General features: G+C 57.6%; 2 protein-coding genes across 4 annotated transcripts; both read left to right on the top strand.

The window, feature by feature from the left end:
- Nucleotides 1-2,128: 2,128 nt before the first annotated feature.
- CERS1 (ceramide synthase 1) lies at nucleotides 2,129-21,596 on the top strand. 3 transcript variants are annotated; one of them, XM_043467420.1, is made up of 7 exons: nucleotides 2,129-2,592; nucleotides 4,820-4,979; nucleotides 9,949-10,129; nucleotides 12,167-12,328; nucleotides 12,761-12,908; nucleotides 13,104-13,213; nucleotides 14,667-19,421. In XM_043467420.1, the coding sequence occupies exons 1-7, from the start codon at nucleotides 2,356-2,358 to the stop codon at nucleotides 14,764-14,766; spliced, it is 1,098 nt and encodes a 365-aa protein (XP_043323355.1). In that variant the 5' UTR covers nucleotides 2,129-2,355; the 3' UTR covers nucleotides 14,767-19,421. The 3 variants fall into 3 exon arrangements, with proteins under 3 accessions (XP_043323355.1, XP_043323357.1, XP_043323356.1); XM_043467422.1 differs by lacking the exon at nucleotides 14,667-19,421 and adding an exon at nucleotides 21,458-21,596 and having other exon boundaries at nucleotides 2,130-2,592; XM_043467421.1 differs by lacking the exon at nucleotides 14,667-19,421 and adding an exon at nucleotides 21,135-21,308 and having other exon boundaries at nucleotides 2,134-2,592.
- On the top strand, nucleotides 21,519-23,293 carry GDF1 (growth differentiation factor 1). Its single transcript, XM_043467419.1, has 2 exons — nucleotides 21,519-21,843; nucleotides 22,456-23,293. The coding sequence occupies exons 1-2, from the start codon at nucleotides 21,519-21,521 to the stop codon at nucleotides 23,238-23,240; spliced, it is 1,110 nt and encodes a 369-aa protein (XP_043323354.1). The 3' UTR covers nucleotides 23,241-23,293.
- Nucleotides 23,294-23,599: the final 306 nt, after the last annotated feature.

Below are 23,599 nucleotides of genomic sequence, written 5' to 3'. Positions count from 1 at the left end.
CTGGGATGAGGTCACCATTGAGGTGTGTCCGCCTGAACAAGAAGGATCAGTCAGCCCAGGTTCTGGGAGGTCAAGCCTCCTGGGCAGAAAGGACAGCCTGTGCAAAAATCCTGGGGCCGCACTAGTCAACAAGCCGGATGGGGCTTTGTCTCTGGGCCCTTGCCTGGGGAGGGAAAGAAAGAAGATACTTGGCCTCCCAGAACCTGACCTCATCTGCCTCAGAGGTGGCCTTTGACTGCCAAGACAGGACAGAGAGCAAGGGACCCCCAAGCCCCTCCCTGCCAGGTCAGCAGGGGATTGAGGTGGCAGAGGCCTTCCAGGGCAGGGGCAGTGGTGTGTACAAGGGTGAGGGCTGGGGTAAGCTCCCTGGGGAAGAGGCGGCCTGCCCTTTCAGGAAGGGCAGGGTACAAGTGCCTTTCTTGGGACCTTGGCAGCCCCCTCAGCCCTTGGTGCCTGGGAGCCCTGGTTCCCAGCTGCCAGCACCAGGGGCCACTTTGTGTTTCTCCTCTGCACCCACCCGTTGGCAGCCTCCTGCCTGGGCCGTGCCAAAGGGAAACTTGAGGCTGGGCTGGGGCTGGTGTAGGGGCGCAGCTCTCCCCTTACTGATGGGTGCCATAGTGACCAGATAGTGCCTGGGGCGGGGGGAGGGCTGCCCGACTGGACTTAGAGAGGCTTGTCCAGCAGCTTGTCCTGGGACCCCTTAGCTCCCCTCAGCTTGCCAGGCTGGCTATAGAATTGGGTATCTTTAACGGACAGAATCCTCGCCCACACGGAGAGCACGTTAAAAAAGTACTGAGCAGGAGACAGAGCAGGACAGATGGTGACTCGTGCCAAGGAGAAGGCTGATGGGGGCAGGGCGATCAGGGAGGTGCAACGACCAGGTGACACGAGGTAAAGCCTGAAGCTGGGGAAGCAAGGGCCCTGCCAATGCCTGAGGAAGCAGCCAGTGCAAGGGCCTGAGGCAGAACTGCCTGCTGTTGGAGAGCCACCTCCAGCTGTGAGGCCAGTGCAGCTGGAACGGAAGGAGCGAGGTGAAGCGAGGAGGCCTGAGGGTGGGTTGTGAGTCACAGTGAGAAGGTGGGCTTTTACTCTGGGTGATGGGAGCCATGGAAGGCTGTGAGCAGAGGAGGAGCGGCTAGGTTTCCTCTGGCCTCTGTGTGGGGTAAGGAGGAGGCACAAGGGTGGCCAAGGGTTGAACAAGGCTGCACAGATGCAGAGGCTTGACTGTTTTCTGGAAACGTCTGAAGGTGGACTGAACTGGATGTGCTGGAAGACTAGGGGTCAGGATAGGCAGTAAGGGAAAGGACGAGGGATGAGGGTCCTCTTGGCCCCTCTGTCTTCCATTTTCACCTGTGTGCGTGAAGGCCGGGTCAGGCTAGTGGCCGTATGGAACCCAGCTGGGCTCCTGCACGGCCCACGCAGATTAACTCTGCACCTTGAAAGGTCAGGGGGAGGGAGGGAGGGGCACAGGTGTATGAGAATCCCAGGGGCTGGAATGAAGCCCATCGGTGGCAGGAGAGACGATGTCCCCAAGAGGTGACCTTTGGTGATGGCCTTTGGGGGCTTTGGACACGAGGCCTGGTGGGTGGATAATGGAAGATCACCAGGGGTGGTCCCAATGAAGCAGTGGTCTGGATTCAACCCAAGTGGGCCCCCCCACACACACACCTGGGGCACCCACTCTCTTGGCCTCCCTGAAGGTCTGTTAACCTGCTGCAGTGGCCTGACGGGTCCTCAGGGACACGGAGGGCAGCAGGTGGCCCTCAGGCCGGGACGTGGTGAGGTGTGAGTGTGGGACAGGGCGACAGAGACAAGCTGGAGGGCCTGGGAAAGAGAGTCGCGGGTCCCGGGTGCGGCCTGCTGGTGTCCGCTGTGCCCCATGTCGAGAATACAGCCTGGTGGGGTGAAGGGGCCCAGGTTGAGCAAGGGCATGCAAGCGGGGACGAGGGATGGGGGCACGGGGCCGCTCCGGTCTTTCTTGGGTTTAGGCCTGGAAGGCGGCAGGCAAGACACCCAGTCCACCTCTGCTCCGCCCTCCCGCGCCTGGGTTTCCTCCACTGGAAAATGAGCCCGAGCGCTGGCCCGCCTCCAGGACGCGGCGCGACAACGCCGGGACTTGTACACCCGAGGTCGACGCCGACGCTGCCTCCGCGGGACCCAGCTACCGCGCGCCCCGAAATCGTAAACGCCGCGCCCCGTCCCTGAGGGGCGGAGCTAGCGCCGGTCCCGCCCCTCCGTCCCAAGAACTCCCGCCAGCGCGCCCCCCGGCCCAACTGCAGCGCGTGACGCGGGGCGCGCGGCTCCGGCGGCCACCGTGGGCGGGCGCAGACTGCCGGGACGGCAGGGAGCGGCGGCATGGCGGCGGCGGGGTCGGCGGGGCCCGAGCCCATGCCGAGCTACGCGCAGCTGGTGCAGCGCGGCTGGGGCAGCGCGCTGGCGGCGGCGCGGGGTTGCGCGGACTGCGGCTGGGGGCTTGCTCGCCGCGGCCTGGCCGAGCACGCGCACCTGGCGCCGCCCGAGCTGCTGCTGCTGGCCCTCGGCGCGCTCGGCTGGACCGTGCTGCGCTCGGCGGCCACCTCGCGCCTCTTTCGGGTCAGTGCTGCAAGGGGTTAGGACGTGGGGGCCCCGGGCTGGAGCAGCTCGGGCCGCGGAATCGTGGGCCGCCGGGTGCCTTATCGGTCAGGGCGGGGTGGGAGTGGGGGTGGATGCGGGGGTGTGACCGGGCTGGGGAAGCGTGGGACGTGGGGACCCCGACTCGGGTAGGGTGTTCAAGATGTGGGGGAACAGATCCGGTCAGTGAGGCACAAGGAGGCCCCGAGAGGTGGGAGGGCCTTGGCTGCTGCGCACTCTTTCGGACCCGGTGGAGCCGGAGACCGAGGAGCGGAGGACACAGGAGGAGAAGGTTGGGCGCACAGGGGCCGTCTGCGCCTTGCTTCTCCGGGTCTTGCGGGGCGCTGTCCGAACCATGTTGGTGTCCTGGGTCGGTGCGGCGGCGGGACTGGCTTGTCCGCTGCTACGGGGAAGAGGCCGGAGCTGCCCGCTCGCTGTAGCTCGGCTCTCTGGAGTCAGCGCCACCCTCCGATCAAGGGATGCAAAAGCCGGGGCTCGCTGGCGACGCCGCGTTCTCAGTCTTTGGGAGAGGTCGTGCGGCCTGGGTCCTCGAAGCCGGACTGTACGGCCCCCAAGGGGTCGTGACCGAACTACTGAATTTCCGGCGAGCCTGGGAAGGCCACCTCCCCAACCTGGAGAGTGACCGGGGGTGACATTGGTGCCTGGTCTCCCTCCTTTCCTTGGGGAGGGGTCGCTGCTGTGGGAGCTTGTGGGAAGGCGTTTGGACTCATCGCTGGGCTGTGACTCCCCCGAGGACCAGCTGGGGTCACTCCGCCCGTCTGACCAGAGCTGGCAGGGGGTGCAGGGACAGAGTGCCCGGAGCCAACAAAGGGGCCTTTCTCTGCTGGCAGGGAAGAGGCTGGCCCTTGTTAAGTCGAGGATGGGATGTTGTCTGGCTGCCGTTGTCCCCACCCCCATATGACCCACATGGTGGGTAGAGACCCCAGCCACCACCCTGCTCCAGGGAGGGGCGGCAGGCACGACAAGAGCCGCTCCACATGTCAGCTCTGGGCCCAGTCCAGCGTTGTTGCTTCCCCCACCTTGCAAGTTCCAGCTGGGAGGTGGGAGGTCCAGGAACACCAGAGCCCAGGAGGGGATACGGTCACTTTGGGACTACCAGGTTGGAGCAGGCTTCCTCCTCACTTCCTGAGGGAGCTGGGTAGGGGACAGCAAGATCACAGCGCCCCCACTTTTGGAATCCCAGGAGTTCTGGCACTCACTCCAAATTTGTGGCTCGCCCTTCCCCAGAAATGGGTGGGCTGCCTCGTCCAAAGCTCATCTTCTTGGCAGTTGTCTGGTTGCCAGGGGTTACTGGAGCTGGCTCCAACTGTCTCCATGGCGACTGTTGGTGCTCCAGCCCCCTCAGCCTCTCCTAGGGGAAGGGGGCGGGGCTTGGCCGGCAGCTGTGGAGCCCCGCCCCCAGGGAGATTGAGGCTCTGCGCCCAGGGCTCCAGGGGCTCTGAGCCCCGCAGATTCCTCCACGTCTCACCGTTGCATGCCCCCAGTTCTCTTGTGCCTTCCCCGATGTCCCTTCAGGTCCGCCTGTCTTTGATATCCTTGCCCTGACCCTCTTTATTCCTCTGCTACATCCTCCCTTCCTTTGTCGCCCTGCATCCCCAGGTCTTGCCCCACATCCCTCCCCCATCTTCCACAGCCCTCTCTTCCTCTCAGGTCTCCCCAGATTTCACCTCTGAGGCACCCCCTTCCCCTCAAGTTTCTCCCCCTGGGGATCACTGGGTTCCAGCCCCCTGTGTCCCCCACAAATGCCCCCAAATTTGCCTCCATGCTCTCTTCACAGGTTCACCCCCACCACGCCTTCCAAATCTTCTCTTTAATCCTCCCTCCTCCCTGTCATACCCCCAGCTCCTGTTGAGACCCCTCACCCCCAGTCCCCTAGACTGACCCAGTGATCTCCCTGGCTTTACACCCACACGTCCCCTTCCTCTGCTCACAGCCTCCCTCACGTTTCCTCTCAGGTCTCCCCCATCACTCCCCTCCCCAGGCCACTGCGGCTGGACAGCTGGGCACTAAGTTTAGCCCTTGGCAGGCGCTCGTGGGCTCTGGTTACGTTCCAGGAGGCTGTGGGGACCTGGCCCGGCCCTCCCCAACACTGCCTGGCCTGGGGAGTCCCCGGGCTTTGGTTTCCCTTCCCTGGAGGAGTGGACCTGGGCCCCCAGCGCTGATGGCCCACCCACCTTCTCACCCATAGCCCCTAGCCAAGCGGTGCCGCCTCCAGCCCAGAGATGCCGCCAAGATGCCTGAGAGCGCCTGGAAGTTTCTCTTCTACCTGGGCGCCTGGAGCTACAGCACCTACCTGCTCTTCGGCACTGACTACCCCTTCTTTCACGACCCACCCTCCGTCTTCTATGGTAGGGCACCTCCCAGGGTGGGGCAGGTTGGGGGAGGGCTGTGTTTGGAACTCAGAGAAAGCTACTTTGGGGAGCCCGACGCTCATCAGACATCCCATGCTGGACGTCGGCCCTGAGACAGTGGCAATCGAGGGGCCTGTGGGCCAGGAAAGGGGGCACCTGACCCTGTGTCAGGGCTCAGGGAGACATCCTAGAGGAGGTGACCCCTTGGGTGGGCCCTGGCAGGCAGTCCAGCACATGCAAATGCCCTGGGGCTTGCATGAGCGCGATGTCTAAAGGCCAGAGGAGGATGGCAGGAGCTTGAGTTTCATCATCCTAAATGGGGTGGGTTTGTGGATTATAAGAAGCTTCTGGCTCCCAGGAAATGAACCTTGGGTAAGGAGGGGAGCCGGGCCCAGGGGGCAGGTGAAAGACCAGTGTGGCTTGGACCAGCTTGGCGAGGAGATATAGGTGGGGGGAAGTGACTGCATCCATTGAGTGGATTCGATGTGGAAGTCTCATGGTCTGAGCTGTGGGTGGGGGGTGGGCAGGAAGGTGACTGCAGCGCTGTCTGTCACCAGCCGGGAGGCTGATAGAGAACAGTCTGCAGTGAGGGGTCAGACGTCGCTACCCTTGTGCTGACCACACAGGCCGTGCGTCTGGGACACACATGGACGTGTTTCCTGCCGTGTGGTATAAACATCCTGAGAGGGTTCCTGTGGCCCCAGGGAGCTGAGCATGGAACCCCTGTGTGTCTCTTTCTGGGACCCTGCTGTCCGCAGGACCGCTTTTCCCATGTTGTAAATCCCTGGGGGGAGGTTTTAGTTGTCATTCAATTTTCTTTTATGAGAATGAACTGTAATTGAACTCTTTCAAAGTTTCGGGCATGGACTTGCCTCTGGCTCCTCCTTATAAATTATTCTTTGCGACTACACTTGCAACTTAGCTGCTTCTTTGGGTGCACATTTATTGAGCACCTACTGTGTACCAGGCGCTCTGCTGGCACAACTGTGGGCAGGTGAGAGAAAGGGCCCTACCCCTGTGTCTTGGGGTAACAGACCATGAAATAGGAAATCTGTTGATGGTGGCAAACACAGGTGAGAAATCTTGAGTGAGGAGAGGGGATATGGGGTGTCTGGGAGACGGGGAGAAGGGCATTTTCTACAGGGATGGGGAAAGTGTTAGCTAGTGTCCAACTCTCTGTGACCCCATGGACTGTATAGCCCACCAGGCTCTTCTGTCCATGGAATTCTCCAGGCAAGACTACTGGAATGGGTAGCCATTTCCTTCCCCAGGGAATCTTCCTGATCCAGGGATTGAACCCAGGTCTCCTGCATTGCAGGCAGATTCTTTACCATCTGAGCCACCAGGAAGGCCACAGGGATGGGAATGGTCCCACCAAAGGTGACTTATATGTGGGGACTGGGAGGAGCCTGGGACAGATAGGAGATGTAAAGGCTACTGTCAGACAGACCCGCTATTGGCTGACCAGAAACAGCAAGGAGCCCAGTCAGCTGGGGCCAGGGCAGTGGAGCCCTTAACCAGAGGGCCGAGAGCAGAAGGGGGGACACTGACAGGATGACTTGAGGGGCTGAGGACGGGAGCTGGTGTCTGTGTCCAGAACAGGGCTGAAGCAGGGAGAGAAGTGGTTAAGAAATGTTTTAAGGGGATCCCCCCCTGGTGGCCCAGTGGTGAGGACTCTGTGCTTCCACTGCACAGGGCACAGGTTGGATCCCTGGTCGGGGAACTAAGATCCCGCGTGCCACTCGGCATGACCAAAACTAAAAAAAGAGAGAGACAGAGGTCACATCATTAAAAATTTTGTTGAAAGCAGAATTGGTAGGATTCACTGCCAAACCAGAGGTGGGTGTGAGAGGGGAGGAGGGTGGGGCTGATGCTGGGGTCTAGGGGGTGGAGGTGGGGCAGGTGTGGGGAGACCAGGAGCTGATCCTGGAGGTCGAGGAGGGGGATGAGGCAAGGGTGATGTGGAAAGTCCAGAGCAGCAAGGGAGTGTGTGTGGAGACGAGGTGCCCTGCCTGCCCCCCTCCAAATGTGCCAGGAGGCACAGACGCAGCCCGGATGGGGAGTTATCTGCTCCCCATGTCCCTCTAGCCCAGATCCAGGGCCCATGGCTGGAGAGGGGCTGCTCCCCACTGTACCAGTCTTGAATGCGATAGGTGGAAAAGTGGATGTCCAGTTTCCACAGAGGGCGCCTCCATGTCCCTTCCTTCTGAAGAGGGACAGAGGCCCCTGGCAGGTGCGGGGTGGGGGGCTCCCTCTGCTGACTGCTGCCCGGCTGCACACACAGCGTGGCGAGAGACGCTCCCAAGACTGAGTTTGGCTGCTGAGTCTCGGGAGCCCTGGACGTGTTAAAGTTGGGGGTGAGTGATCTGTCGGGTGTTTTGCGTTTTTAAAATTAGTTAAACATAACATAGAATTAACTATTTAATTTTATTTATTAATTTATTTGGCTGCCCCATGTGGCTTGCAGGATCTTAGTTCCCTTGTCAGGGATTGAACCCCTGCCACCAGCAATGAAAGTGTAGAGTCCTAACCACTGGACTACCAGGGAATTCCCAGAATTAATGATTTTAACCAGTCACAGAAAGACAAATATTGTGTGATTCTACTTATATGAGGCACTTAGGGCTTCCCTGATAGCTCAGTTGGTAAAGAATCTGCCTGCAATGCAGAAGACCCTGGTTAAATTCCTGGGTTGGGAAGATTCCCCTGGAGAAGGGATAGGCTACCCACTCCAGTATTCATGGGCTTCCCTGATGGCTCAGATAGTAAAGAATCCACCTGCAATGCGGGAGACCTGGGTTTGATCACTGGGTTGGAAAGATCCCCTGGAGGAGGGCATGGCAACCCATTCTAGTATTCTTGCCTGGAGAATCCCCATGGACAGAGGACCCCACCAGGCTCCCGGGCTCCTCTGTCCATGGGGTCGAGAAGCGTCGGACACAGCTGAGCGACTAAGCCCAGCACAGCACAGGGCTGTCAGATCCACAGAGACAGAAAGTCGATGGTGGGGGCCAGGGGCTTGGGGGAGTGGGGACAGTGGGAGTGTCCAGCTGGAACAGAGTTTCAGTTTTACAACATGGAAAGTGTCTTGGGGATTGGTTGCCCAACACTGTGAATATACCTAGTGCTACTGACTTAAAAGTGGCCTAGATGGTACATTTTATGTTATATATATATTTTTAGCACAATTTTTAAAAATTCACCATTTTAAAGTGAGCAAATCAGTGACAGCACAGTCACGTGTTGTCCAAGTACCATGTCTGTCTAGTTCCAGAACATTTCCAACTCACCCAAAAGGAGACCCATCCCCATTAGCAGCTCCCCATCCTCCCTCTCCCAGCCCCAGGTAAACACTAATCTGCTTTCAGTCCCCACGGATTTGCCTGTTCTGGTCATTTCTTCTACATGGAATCATTGGTTTGTGATTATATGTGACTATTTTGCGTCTGGCTTCTTCTACTCAGCATCATGTTTTTGAGGTTTATCCACATTGTAGTGTGTGTTAATGCATCTTTCCTTTTTGTGGCTGCACAATATTCCATCGTGTGAATTTATCCCGTTTTGTGCATCCATTCACCTGCTGACGGGCACTGGGGCTCTTCCCCTTTTGATGACTGTGACTAGTCCTGCCGTGAACATGGGTGTAAAGCGTCCCTGTGTTCATTTCCCTTGGCCGTAGGCCAAGAGCGGGCTTGCCAGGTCATGGGGTCTGTGTATTCCCAGCCATCGAGGTGGCTGCGGGGAGAACGGACTGTCAAACAGTCAGGAACAGGCTCTGGGGGCCAGGAAGCTGGGGCAGTGCTGGGAGGAGATGGCAGTGCCTGGTCCAGGGCGGGGGTGGGGGCAGGGACCAAGGAGGGGCCCTCCGAGAGGCGCCCAAGCGGGTCTCTGTTGCAGGAGGGGCTGGGGCACAGGCGAAGGCTTGTCACTGGAGGAGGCAGCTAGGGGGTAAGGCTCCAGGGGGACTTGAGGGTCTAGCTCCAGGTCATGGAGGCCGGGGGTGGGGACAGGAGACCTGGGATGGAGCCCGCGGAGGCCATTTCAGGGGTGGGGTGAGCAGGAGGAGCTGCAGACAGCAGGGCACAGCCCGGAGTTCTCGGTCAGGCCAGGCAGAGACTGGTGATGGGCTGAGGAGGGGACAGAGGTGGTAGAAGTAGCTGGGGGTCGGTGTCCCTGGGAAGGCTCAAGACTGGAGTGTGAGTGGGCGCGTGTGTTGGGGGTGGCCGGGGGGAACTACAGGAGGGAGCGAAGTGGAGCTGGGCGCTCTGTGCGGGAGCACCCACACTCATGGGCACGGGCTGGCACAGTGAGGCAGGTGGCACCTCCATCAGTCTGGACTTTGCTGGGAGGGTCTCGAGCAAGCCTGGCGACTAAGAGACAACAGGAAGGGGGCCTGGGGCAGAGTTGGAAGTTCTGCACAGGACCGATTTCAGGGCTGCTGTTCAGTCGGTCAGTCGTGTTCAACTCTCTGCGACCCCATGGACTGCAGCACACAAGGCTTCCTTGTCCCTCACCATCTCCCAGAGTTTGCCCAAGTTCATGTCCATTGAGTCGGTGATGCCATCCAACCATCTCATCCTCTGCCACCCTCTTTTCCTCCTGCCTTCAGTCTTTCCCAGCATCAGGGTCTTTTCCAATGAGTCGACTCTTCACATCAGGTGGCCAAAGTATTGGAGCTTCAGCTTCAGCATCAGTCCTTCCAATGAATATTCAGGGTTGGTTTCCTTTAGTATGGACTTGTAGGAGTCGTTTTGAGGGTAGGAGCACCTTTTTCTGTAGATGTAGAATCGGTCTAGAAGGTAATGCCTATTCCTAAACAATGACGGGTGGAGAGTGGGTAACAGAAACCCGGTCACCAGCGCACCTGCAGAGACATGCGGCACACGCCTGCTTGAGGGGGTGAGTGGGGTCACGGGGGTCCCAGAGGCCCTGTGAGTCCCTGACGGCACGGTGCGGCCCTCCCCAGACTGGAAGACGGGCATGGCGGTGCCACGGGACATTGCAGTGGCCTACCTGCTACAGGGAAGCTTCTACGGCCATTCCATCTATGCCACGCTGTACCTGGATGCTTGGCGCAAGGACTCAGTGGTCATGCTTGTCCACCACGTGGTCACGTTGGTCCTCATTGTGTCCTCTTACGCCTTCCGGTGAGTCCAGGGGGAGACAGGAGGGTAGAGGGTGCTGGTGTGAGCAGTGGCAGGAGGCTGGCACAGGACAGAGGCTGATCCTTGGGTCAGGCATGGGAGTGTCCGTGGGGGAGGCTTCTGGAGAGAGATTCTAGAGTGATGGGGTGAGACAGGTGCAGAGAGGCCCTCCTGCCCCCACCCCATCTGTGCCACTTTAACCCCTCCTAGATGGCATCCTTGGCCGGGTCACAAAGCAAGTGTTTACTGAACACCTGCCATGTGGCAGGTGCTGCTGGGGGTGCTACCATGAGCCCGACAGACCCTGATGTTCCAGAACCCACCGTGGCCACCACATGGGGTCACAGGCTTCAAGGCAGAGCCTGTCCAAGCCACAAGCTGCTGTGTATGTAAAAGCCACTCTGATTCCAAGGCAAAGGAGAGTGAAAATACCTTGCAAGCCCTTTGTTATCTTATTTACATGTTGAATGACAATATTTCAGATATGCTGAATTATTTAGAATATATTATTAAAATTCATTTTACCTCTTCCACTTTATTTTTTTTTAACGTGGCTGATGGAAAATTTAAAATGAAAGTGGGATTAGCAGATGTTAATGATTACATATAGAAGGGTTAAACAACAAAGTCCTACTGTATAGCACAGGAAACTATATTCAGTACCCTGTGATAAATCCTAATAGAAAAATATGAAAAAGAATGTATATGTAAGAATGTGCTTAATCACTCAGTTGTGTCTGACTCTTTGTGACCCCATGGACTGTAGATAGCCAGGCTCCTCTGTCCATGGGATTCTCCAGGCAAGAATACTGGAGTGGGTTACCATTCCCTTTTCCAGGGGGTCTTCTCAATCCAGGGATCGAACCCAGGTCTCCCGCATTGTAGATGAATTCTTTACCAGCTGAGCTACCAGGGAAGCCTTTATATATATAAAAATACATATATATATAAAACTGAACAACTTTGCTCTACAGCATAAATTTAACACAATATTGTAAATCACCTGTACTTCAATAAAATCAAAAAACTAACAATGACGCATACAGCTCATATTCTATTCCTATTGGACTAGCTGTGCCCTCCAGCACAGTGCCTGCTGGCCACGGGTGGCCTTGTTAACGTTAATTAAACTTAAATAAAATCACACATTCTGTACTACAGCGCTGGTGACTCTGTAGCTGGTGACTCTGGGTCTCAGACAGTGCAGGTTTAGAACATTCCTATCATTCCTGAAAATTCTATCAGACAGCCCTGCTCTAGAGGGTAGAGTCAGATAACATCCCCTCACCCCCCCTCCCCCGCCAAAAAAACCGACACTTATCTGAAGGTGATAACTGGAAAACTCGAGTGGAAAGATGAGGACTACCAAGGTGGTGAGGTTAGGTGGGGGGTTGGGGGTGACAGGTGAGCAGAGACTGAAGGGCGGTGAAGGAAGGCTCCAGGAACACCAGGGATGCTAGGTGGTGAGCACAGCCTGTGACTCGGGAGCCTGAGCTGTCAGGAGGACAGAGGGGACGAAGATGTGACCAAGGCATACGGCCACGTCCAGGCTGGGCTCAGGCCGCTGGCCCACGCAGCTGTGAGCGGTCAGGACCGGGGCTCCAGGCTCCTGCAGATCCTGGTGGGGACCCAGCCCGTCTCAGGCAAGCCTGCAGATTGTGGCCGTGTTCAGGTTAAATGTATAAACCTGGGAACATCAGTGAGGCAGTCGTGTTTAAAGTTTGAGGGATCTGGACTTGTCAGGGTCAGGGGTTACAGAGGGGTGAGGGGTCACAGAGGTAAGGAAGGATCAGAGAAAGTACTTGCAGAGAGGTTCCTGAGTCAGGAGAGATAGGGTGAGGGCCTGGGTGGGGCTGCCACAGGGTGGATGCGGTCTGGGCGCTCCTGCTGACCTAGCCGCTTGAAGGGATGGGCAGGGCAGCCGGGCCAGGGAGGGTGGCTGCGAACCGCCCACAGGAGGCCTGGGGGGCGGCCAGGGGGCCTGGGTGTGGGTGGGGGTCCCATGTAACTGGCCCTCTGCTCTCCCGCTCTCCTACCCAGGTACCACAAGGTGGGCATCCTTGTGCTCTTCCTGCATGACATCAGCGACGTGCAGCTGGAGTTCACCAAGCTCAATGTCTACTTCAAGTCCCGCGGAGGCGCCCACCACAGGCTGCACGCCCTGGCTGCCGACCTGGGCTGCCTCAGCTTCTGCCTCAGCTGGTGCGGGGAGGGGGCGGGGCCAGGCCGGAAAGGGGTGGGGTTTAGAGAAGTGGGCGTGGCCGGGCCGTAAGAAAGCGGGTCCCAGAGACCTGGTGAGCCAGGCAGGGAAGCGGGTGGGGTTGGTGAGGTGGTTGGGGCCAGTTGGGAACGGGATAGGGCTTGTGGGAAGGGCCAGGGCCAGGCCGGAGAAGCAGGTGGGGCTTGGTGGGGGCGGGCAGGGCCTGGCGGGGCAGTAGGCGGTGCGAGGCGGGAAGAAGCCAGTGGGCCGGAAAGGACAGAGCAGGAATGGAAACAGAGGGGTAGGAATGAACAAGGGTGGGGTGAGGAGACGGGGACAGATGGAAGATTCCAGCCGGGACAGGTCAGGCACGGGGTGGGGCCGTCCTCCGCTTCTCCCCCACAGCCTCCCCGAGCCGCCCCTTCCTCCTGCAGGTTCTGGTTCCGCCTCTACTGGTTCCCGCTCAAGGTCCTGTACGCCACGAGCTACTGCAGCCTGCGGTCGGTGCCTGACATCCCCTTCTACTTCTTCTTCAACGCGCTCCTGCTGCTGCTCACCCTCATGAACCTCTACTGGTTCCTGGTGAGTGGACGCCCGCCACGCCTCGCCGCCCGGCCCTCCGCAGACGCGGTCCTGTTCCGGTGCCCGTCCCCGAGGAGCCCTCCAGGCGCAGGCTGTCTTCTCACAGGCCCAGTGAGAGGGCCACCTTAGGCGAGGGGCAGACGGCGGTCAGGAGGCGCAGGGCTCTCTTCTCACCTCTGCCTTCCCCTCCCACAGTACATCGTGGCTTTTGCTGCCAAGGTGCTGACGGGCCAGGTGCGGGAACTGAAGGATGTGCGGGAATATGACACGGCAGAGGCCCCGAGCCCGAAGCCCCGCAAAGCTGAGTGAGTGTGGAGGGGCCGGCGGCCCTGGTTCATTCCTTTAGCTACCTCTGTCTGACTCGCGCGCTGAGGGCGGGCCCCGGAGACGCGGCGGCCAATGAAGCCCAGGTGGACGCTGCGCCGCACCCGGAGCCTCCATTCAAATGAGAGACTGCAATAAAGGCATGGACGATGTAGCTACAGAGTTAGACGCTGTCAGAACAGACAGCGAGGAAGGTGGGGGCAGAGAGGTGCCTGGTCGGGGCAGAGGGGTGAGGGGTAAGGTCAGGGTCTCAGTGGTGGGAGCTGTAAGGGCCAAGCCCAGTGGTGAGGGGTGGCCGTTGGCCAGGCCTGACAACAACCTCTAAGTGGGGAGCAGGGGCTGCTGTGGGCGGCCCAGAGAGCCTGCACTCTGTTCATGCTGATACTCTTTGGCTTCAAGATCCCTTGAGGCAACCACTGGTCAGCCAAGAGACGGGGCTTGGGGTTTGGACCCAGGTGGGAGCCTGGGACAGAGAGCAAAAGGGGCCTCTTGAAGCATTCTGGAGGTGGGCCTGGGGGCTGCCAGCCCTGGGATGTGAGCTAGATGGCACCCAAAGCCCTGGCCTAGAGGGGCCCCAGGGGTGAATGGAGGCAGGCTGGGGTGACCAGCCAGGTCCAAGGCATGCAGCACCCCACAGGCAGTGTGAGGAGTGGTTGAGCAGCAGTGAGGTGGGGTAGGGGGGCCGCTGAAGGCCCCCAGGGTGCTTCACTGCAGACCCTCTGATTTGGCCTCTGGAAGATCGTGAGGGACCAGGCTGGGGAAGATGCTTTCCAGGAAGCAGTGGGCTCAGAGTGCGTGACACGTGGGTCAGCATGGGCAGTGAGGAAGAAGAGAGAAACAGATGTGGGAAGGGGAGCAGAGAACTGGGCGATGGTCAGAGAGGCCAGAAAGCCAGCACCCAGGGTCGAGAGAGGAGTCAGGCCAGGGAGTGGGGACGGTGGACACGAGAAGGCTGGGCCGCAGGTGAGGTCATCCCAGTGGTCAGATCCCAGCGGTGTTGGAGAACTAACCAGACTTGCTCTGGCTGTAGGTGAAACAGAAATAAAAGGATCAGAGACGATCCAAGACCTCTGGCTTGAGCTGCCGTTCACCAAGCTGGGACTCGGGGCAGGGCTGTGTGCACCCGTGGGGTTGGAAGTTGGGAGACTAGTTCTAAGGATGTTGGATTGTCCATGTCCAGCGAATTTGAGTTGGGAATTGAACATAGAGATTGGTGAGGTCTCACCAAGGAGTCTGACCAACCCTCAGAGGCTTCTGGAAGAAGCAGGGACTAAAGATAACTTCAGGGACGAGGTCAGAGAAGCACTTGCTTGGCCTAAGTCTAAAACTCTGAGAGCTCTTTCTTCTGTAAGACAGTGAACTCCTGGAGAGCCCAAGGCAAAGAGAAAGTCAGACCCCCTAGCCACACCCCGCTCCCTGTTCTGTCTCCCCCAGGAATGTCCAGTCAGAATGTGGGTTGGGAGGCTGGCACCTCCAGCCCCAAATGGCATCATTCCCACTAGGATGGCAAAGAACAAACTCCATACAGAGATGACAGGGGACCAGGGAATGCTGCCTCGTGGACACCACCTGAAGAACCTAATCCATGAGGATAACTAGAATTAGCACAGTTGAGTACAAAACAAGAGGGGATAAAAAGCAATGAGAATGTGGGATGTGCCCCCAAAGAGCTGGTCAGGACACCTCCAAACTGTCAGGTCATGGAAAACAAGAGATGGAGGAGCTGTCCTAGCTCAGACTGACTGAATGCAGCTGTGGAATCCTGGACCAGAAGAGACATCTATAGAAAAACTGGTGAAATTCAAATAAAGTCTACAGTTTAGCTCATAGCAGTGTCCCCGGCGTTGGTTTCTTAGTTGCGACAAGTGCACTGTGGAGATATAAAATCTCAGCATTCGGGGAAGCTTGGACAAGGTCTGCCCTGGAACTCTTTATGCTATCTCTGCAAATCTAAAAATTATTCTAAAGTTGAAAGTTTATGAAAAATGTAAAAGACATGAGAGACCAGCCAAAACAGCATTGGATGTTCTGTTACTTTTCTGAGCCTGCTGTAACAAAGTGCCACAAACCAGGGGGCTTAAAACAACAGAAGGTTATTCTCTCACAGTTCTGGAGATCAGACATCTGAAATGAAGGTGTCAACAGGAGCCACAAACTCTCTCTGAAGGTCTAGGGGAGGATCTGTGCTTACCTCTTCCAGTTTCTGGGTGTTCCTTTTGGCTTGTGACTACATCACTTGAGTCTCCATTTCCTGTCTTCGAAGACATGGTCTCTTCTCTCCAGCTCTTCTCTTATAAGGACATTTGTCATTGGATTTAGACCACTATCATCTCTTTGCAATTTCCTTCACTTAATTACATTTATAAAGACTATTTATCCAAATAGTCACATTCACAGTTCCAGAGATTAGGATGGGAACGTATCTTTTTAGGGACCACAGTTCAACCTACTGTAGAAGTTGTCTCCAACAATTAGATACAGCTTAAAGGAGAATCAGTAAATTGAAAGCTGTGGAGAAATTATCCAGAATGCAGCTAAACACATGGAAAATATGACAACTCAAATGGTAAGAACTATCTGGCTGAGTTCTAAGAAGAGACAGACAGAGAGAGAACAATGAGAAGACATAACACTGAGAATTCTTCCAGAAAATGACAAACCATAAATCATCAGCAGGATGAATAAGAAAGCATCCTTGCCCCAAACATGGGGCTTCCCTGGTTGCTCAGATGGTAAAGAATCTGCCTGCAGTGTGGGAGACCTGGGTTCAATCCCTGGGTTGGGAAGATCTCCTGGAGAAGGGAATGGTTACCCACACCACTGTTCTTGCCTGAGAATCCCATGGGCAGAGGAGCCTGGGAAATGTAAAACAACCACAGAAAAGGAGATGACCTACAAAACGGTGACAGACTAACAGCAACAAGGGAAGCTGGAAAACTGTAGAGTCAGATATCACCTCCAACGTGGAAAGAAAGTAACAAGAAACCAGGACTCTTGTATACAACTTGAAAAACAATTACTCAAGAGAAAAGATACCTGCTGGCTTAAATGAGATCCTGGGTTTTGTCCCCAGCATCCCCATCAAGAGAGAAAAAAAAAAAAAGAAGAAGAATATCCACAGGAACAAAAATTAAGAATGCTTACCACTTGCAGACCTTCTCTACAAGAATATTTCAGAAAACAGGAAAACTACACCCAAGAGATACATAAGCAGAGAAACTGACACGTATCTGGGTAAAATTCTTTTAAATGCCTCATCTCAGAGATTAAAAAAACTAGAGCTGGGACTTCTCTGGCGGTCCAGGGGTCAGAACTCTGCAGTTTCCACTGCAGGGTGTGCAGGTTTGGTTCCTAGTTGGGAACCCAGGTCCCACATGCTGCACAGCCAAACATTTAAAAAAATGTTAAAGAATCACAAAGATGCCATGTTTGGGTCAAGCTTAATAAAATAAATAAAAATAAATGCCATGCCCTCCTCCAGGGATCTTCCCAACCTAGGAATCAAACCTGCATCTCTTATGTCTCTTGCATTGGCAGGTGGGTTCTTTACCACTAGCGCCACCTGGGGCATCCCAGGGGATTACCTTTGGGTAATCTATGTTAGTCGCTCAGTCGTGTCCAACTCTTTGCAACCCTGTGGACTGTAACCCACGAGGCACTTCTGTCCACGGGATTTTCCAGGCAAGAATACTAGAGTGGGTTGCCATTTCCTTCTCCAGGGGATCTTCCCGACCCAGGGATCAAACCCGGGTGTCCTACATTGCAGGCAGACTCCCCGCTTCTGACCTGGTTAAAGACTTCAACTCCAGGATAAATGCAGGTTGCAAGTAAAGGACAGGAAGACACATTCAGGTGTGACCTTTGATCTGGAGGAATCTGCACAATGCAGCCCTAAACCATGGCAAGAGGGGACCCTGGGAGGTTAAGTCTGTGCTCCTCAGCAGGTGGCTCAGAAGCAGGAACAGATGTTCCTTTTTGTATTTTTTAAACTTGATTTTTATGACGTGTCTTTGTCCGTGCTGGGTCTTTGTTGCTGCTGGGGCTTTCTCTGGCCACGACGAGCGGGGGCTACTCTCTAGTTGTGGTGCTTGGGCTCCTTGTTGCACTGGCTCCTCTTGTTGCAGAGCGTGGGCCCTGGGGCGCGCAGCCTCAGTAGCTGCCGTTTCCAGGCTCTAACGCACAGGCTTGGTAGTCGTGGTGCGTGAGCTCAGTTGCCCTGAGGCATGTGGGAGCTTCCCAGTTCAGGGATCGAATCCATGTCTTCCTGCACTGGCAGGCGGATTCTTTACCGCTGAGCCATCAGGGAAGCCCAGGAACAGATGCTCTTTTAAAGCACAGAACACTTTTCAAAATTGAAGAAAAAAAAAAAAAACAGGCCACAGGAGCAACCTCCGTTGCTCAGGACCAGGATCACGCAGACCATGTATGATGAGAAAATTCAGTTAGGTCTGCAAACAGTAAGAAAACGGTGGCTGAGAATCACTTGGAAGGACTCGGAGTGGAATCATGTGGCAGGGCGGCACCGATGCCTTCCTGGCTCCTGCTGGTTCTCTCTTCTCATCTGCCTCCACGGGACCCCTCCTGGGTCTCCACCTCCGGGCCCCTGCAGTGGCCCCCACGTCCTGGGCATGACCTTGGCATGAAGCCCCCGTCATACCCTCAGGCTGCTGGGACCCCCGTTCATCCAGGCCCCTTGCCCCACTCTGGCTGTGCTGATTTGCCAGCCCCACCTCCCCAGACGTTGGTCTTCGCCGCGCTCTCAGCAGGCCCTGCGGTATCCGAAGAGCTGAGACCCCCTGTCTGGCCACAGCAGCCACGTGGGCCAAGGGTCCTTAGTGATGCCGGGGCGGTGCCTGCGCTCCTGGGACTCTCCCTCTCCTTGGCCAGCAGCTGTCTTCACCATCGTCCCCTCACCCGATGACTGGCCCCCGTGTCCCCAGGAGGAGGATGTCCACCCTCTTGCCTGGCTGGCTGTCTGGTAGCTGGTCTGTCTCCTGAAGCCACCATCTGGGCCACCGATGTCCACCTCCTTTCCTGCTCAGGGACATTCTGATCAAGGAGAGAAGCTGCCTCTCTCTCTGCCCTTCTCTGCCAGTCTGGCCAGCTTCTTCCCCACCCCACCCCCCTTTACAGCACAGCGCCCCCCTCCCCTCCCTTCCCAAACCCAGCTCCCTCTGGGTTCTTTCCCCCCTCACCCCCTGAGACCACTCCTGTCTGCTCCACTGATGCTAAACAAACCTGGCGGTCACTTAAACCCCTCCCCTTTTTAAAAACAGTTTTATTGAGATGGAATTCACACACCATGCAGTTTGCCCAATTACCATGTGGAATTCAGTGTTTTTGGCCCATCCACAGAGTTGTGCAACCCTCACCATGGTTTTAGGACATTTTTGTCAACACCCCAAAAGAAACCTCATACCCAGCCCAGCCCTCCTTTGCAATCACCAGGCGCTCCTGCTCCCCGCTTCACTTCCTGCCGCCTTCCTGCTCATCTGCCTGGCTTCCCGCCTCCCACGTCACTGAATCCAACCGGACTTCCCAGTGTCTCTCCCAGCTCCCAGGGTCCCTCTGAGCAGCATTCTCTGTGTCAGTGTCTGCTTGACATTCTCAGCACCTCAAATATCCAACATCAACCCCCAGCCCCACTCCCAAACTACCTCTGCTGTACATTTGCCCATCACAGCTGATGGCAACTCAAGGTGTAAGCCTTCCAAAACCCTCGAGAGACCCCCTTCTCTCCCTTCTCCTTATCCTCAAGGAAATATCCAGAAACCACCTGGGTCTCTGCCTGTCCACATCTCCCTCCAGCTTCCACCCTCACTCTGATTTTTTTCTTTCCCTGCAGTGTTGCACTGAGACTAAAAATGTATAAATCTGATACTGCAGAGAGGCCGTCCTGCCAGAATTGGGTACTCCCCTCCCCCCACAAATACTAACACTGTTTTTGAGGAGGGAGGGGGCACTTGGAAGCGTGTGCAGAAAAACAAACCTGAATAACCCCAGGAAAGCTCTGATAAAAAGGCCCAGGGCAGGGGATACAGATCCTTGGAGGTATTAAACCTTCTATAAAAGTATAGGAATTAAAAACAGCGGGAACAGAGCTGAGCCCATCAAACGTTAACAAAGAAGCAACCCCCGGGAGGGAAGAAGTGTCAGTGGGACGCTTCCTTGGTAACCATCTTTATCTCACATCAGCCCTCAGCACAAACTTCCAAAAGATCAAAGATGTCGGTGCAGAAATGAAAGCTGTGCAATCAAACAAACGGAAACGAGAGACTGTTGTCCAACAACGGAACTATGAGAAGCCTCGAGAAGCCAGGAATCCCACCTATGCTCCGTCTAAAGGACCAACAGGCAAAGCCAGAAGCTGTGGGACAGATGGGCCGTCCACAGGGGGCTTATCTCTGATCTCCTAGATAAAGGACTCCTGTGGTGGCAGTGAGAGGAAGCAGTGACCCACGGAGAAGTGGGCCAAGGGGGAGAGACGTGCTCCCAGGAAGGGGCATCCAGGGCTCCAGCCCAAAGGAAGAGCGAATCACAGTGACTGAGACAGCCTCCTCAGGAAAGTCTGTGTCCTGACATGGAAGGGTCTGTGGGCTAGAGTGCTCCACAAACCAGAGGGCAGGATTCTCAGAAAAACGGTGGTGGATTGCTAGGAGTCATCCAGTCAAACTGAGTTTTCTGTGCTTTCTGATGTCTAGATCATGAGAATGTATTTGTTGTTTAGTCGCTAAGTCGTGTTTGACTCCTTTGCGATCCCCTGGACTGTAACCCTCCAGGCTCAATCTGTCCATGGGATTTCCCAGGCAAGAATACTTGAGTGGGTTGCCATTTTCTTCTCCAGGGGATCTTCCTGACCCTGAGATCAAACCCACATCTCTTGCATTGGCAAGCAGGTTCTTTACCACTGAGCCACCAGGGAAGCCCAAGAATGTATTACTGGCTCAAAGAAAAAAATACATTTGTGTGTAAGTGGACTGTAGAACTCATTTCAGCAGAGACTGATGGATCGATCACGTGCAAAAGCATGAAGAGTTCTCATATGTGGGAACAGGAATGGCCAATGGCCATGACCATTAGGCTGCAGTGAGGTCCATCTTGGCATCAGCAGACTGGCAGTTAAACAGGGCGTAACTCTGAGCAAGGGCTGGCAGTAGCGGTGAGAAGCAGGGGTGAGAGCACAGGTCTCCTCCCAGTGGGAAGCCCAGACACCTGCCATGAACACAGGCAGGGAAGACGGAATTAAAGGGAGCACCAGGGCACATGGGTGCCATCTCAGCTGCACCATTTGGAAAATTGAAGTGCAGGAGCACACATCTTTATAGACAGTTCAAAAGATGCAAGCCATGCACATTGTTTAGAAGTTAGGGGTCTTTCTCTGGGATCTCAAGCTGGGCACTTATAGTATTGATTCTTTTTTTTAAACACCACATAACTTGTTTTAAGGACATGGAAGCAAAATAGGGGCTGTGGCAGATGTAGACAGCGGGCAGTGGATGGAGAATCGTGGCCTGGGAAGCCTTTCTTGGTAAGGCTCCTGGAGGTGGGAAGGAGCCTGCCCTGTCCCAGTGGGGTCGCAGGGGGCTCTGGTCAATTCTGCCTCCTGTGGAGGCAGAGGTCCAGGTCCTGGTTCAGGTAGAGTTGGTAGGTAACTTGCCCTCCAGCAGCCGCGGGTGGCTCAGGAGTTGGGGAGGGGAGAGAAGGGTTTAATTGTGGGGAGGAGCAGGGACCACTTGGCCGGCAGGCAGATGGCAGGGTCTTTTGGCCTTGTGGGCTGGGAGGAAGGATGGAGGCGGAGCTGGGAAAAAAGATATGAAAGGCCAGGAGGGCGGGAGAGGGGTGGGGGCTGCTGCTTAAGGGCGTGGGGTCCCCAGGCTAACCTGGGCCGGTTCTGGCTCGCAGGAAGCCGCTGAGGAATGGCCTGGTTAAGGACAAACGCTTCTGAACCCCTCCACCCCGGCCTCGCCGCCCAGGACCCAGTCCCACCCAACCTCGCCCTAGGAGACCGGCCACGCGGCTCCCCAGCCCGCCCCAGGGACCCTAACCCTACCAGGCTCCGCCCCCTCCCCAACCCACTCCGCCTTGGCCTCTCCCCGGACCCCTGCCCCACCCCCCAGAGACCCCGCCCCTGCAATTGGTCCCTATTTGGCTTCAAGATCGCGGCCACACCCCCCGGGACCCTGACCCAGCCCAGATCTCTCCAGGGACCCCGGTCCTGCCCCCAGCCCACAGGTCAGGGAGCCCGACAGGCCCTGAGCACTCTCCCGGCCGCTGCCTGTGAGGAAGATGCCACCTCTGTGCCGCCGTCCAGCCCGCCGAGTCCTCCTCCTCCTACTGGCCCTGCTATTGCTCTCATCACCCCCGGCCTGCGCTCCCGCGCCCCCGGGCCCCGCCGCCGCCCTGCTCCAGGCTCTCGGATTGCCCGACGTGCCCCGGGGCCCCCCCAGATCCCGGCCCGTACCCCCTGTCATGTGGCGCCTGTTCCGCCACCGGGACCACCAGGAGGCCAGGGCGGACCCGCGGAGGATGCCCCCAGGCGCCACCTTGCTGCCGTGCCACGTGGAGGAGCTGGGGGTCGCCGGAAACATCGTGCGCCACGTCCTGGACCGCGGTGAGTGGGGTCTGCGCTGGCGGCGTGGGTCTGGGAGGCCAAAGAGCCCTGAGGATCCCCACCCATCCCGTCCAGCCCGCAAGCAACCTGGGCTTCAGTACTCCATGCGGTCCTGGGCGTGGACACCTGTGGGGACAGGGGATGGGGGACAGCGAAGGGAGCAGTCCGAAAGCCAGGCTCTTCTACTCTGAGCCGGGCCCCCTGGCTTGCAGCTGAAGCCCTGCCCCCACTCCATCGCAGCCCCTCTGCCGCTTCACACCACTTGATGTCTTCCTGCCGATGCCACCCCGCCCCAGCATCGGTTCCCCTGGCCCGAGGCAGGCTTTCGCTCATCCCCCACTCGCCGATCTCCACTCCGCCCCCGCCCGCCCCCTGTCTGCCTAAGTCCCCAATCGCGGGCAGACCCCAAATGGGTAGGGCTTCTTCCTCGCAAGTGATGTCCTGCCCCCACTCCCTGGTGCTTCACACCACTTGACGCCTTCTAACAGACGGTGCGCCCCCACCTCCAGATGCTCACCTTTCTCTGCAGTCCCCAACCCAGACCCCCCTCGTGGGCCAGCCAGCACCGAGAGGGGACCCAGCGCCAGCCAAGCCCTCTCCCTTTCTTCCCAGGAGCGGCCGCCCGCCCCCCGGAACCCGCCTCAGCTGCAGGGCAGTGCCCTGAGTGGACCGTCATCTTCGACCTGTCGGCCGTGGAACCAGCCGAGCGCCCGAGCCAGGCCCGCCTGGAGCTGCGCTTCGCGGCTGCGGAGGCGACAGCGGGGACGACTGGCGGCTGGGAACTGAGCGTGGCGCCGGCGGGAGCAGGCCTCGGGCCGGTGGGGTTCCGCCAGGTGGTGCCCACGCTGGGACTGCCGGTGCGTGCCGAGCTGCTGGGCTCCATCTGGGCCCGCAATGCCTCGGCGCCCCGCAGCCTCCGCCTGACGCTGGCGCTGCGTCACCGGACCCCCGCGGCCTGTGCGCGCCTGGCCGAGGCCTCGCTGCTGCTGGTGACCCTCGACCAGCGCCTGTGCCACCCCCTGGCCCGGCCGCGGCGTGAGGCCGAGCCCCCAGTGGGCGGCGGCTCCGGGGGCGCGTGTCGCGCACGGCGGCTCTATGTGAGCTTCCGCGAGGTGGGCTGGCACCGCTGGGTCATCGCGCCTCGCGGCTTCCTGGCCAACTACTGCCAGGGCAAGTGCGCGCTGCCCGCGGTGTTGTCTGAAGCCGGCGGGACTCCTGCGCTCAATCACGCGGTGCTGCGCACGCTCATGCACGCGGCCGCCCCTGGCGCCGCCGGCCTGCCCTGCTGCGTGCCCGCGCGCCTGTCGCCCATCTCCGTGCTCTTCTTTGACAACAGCGACAACGTAGTCCTACGGCACTACGAAGACATGGTGGTGGATGAGTGCGGCTGTCGCTGACGGGGGCAGGCAGGCTGGGGTGGAGGTAACAATAAACACTACTGTGGTCTGCTCTGCTGGCTCCTCTGGTCTTATTACGTGGCCAGGATGGGGGGGGGCAGGGGATGCTGGCAGCCATCGACCATCACCCTTGACCACGAAGGTAATGGGTGGGGGTTCCCAACAGTGATGCCACCGGACAAACCGTCCCAGAGCCCAACATCTAACGAATCTGAAACCTAGGAACCGCCGGGCGCAGGCCCAGGCCCCCTTTTTCAAGCCGTCTCAGCTTTGTCATCAAGGTGGCTCTGAACCCCACATCCTCAACCAGTCAGACCCCCAGGCCAAGTGCTCTGCCACACACCCCTGCAGTTACCCAA

Source organism: Cervus canadensis, chromosome 4 (genome assembly GCF_019320065.1).
Source record: "Cervus canadensis isolate Bull #8, Minnesota chromosome 4, ASM1932006v1, whole genome shotgun sequence".
Classification (NCBI taxonomy): Eukaryota; Metazoa; Chordata; class Mammalia; order Artiodactyla; family Cervidae; genus Cervus; species Cervus canadensis.
This window is presented reverse-complemented; position numbering and strand designations above follow the sequence as displayed.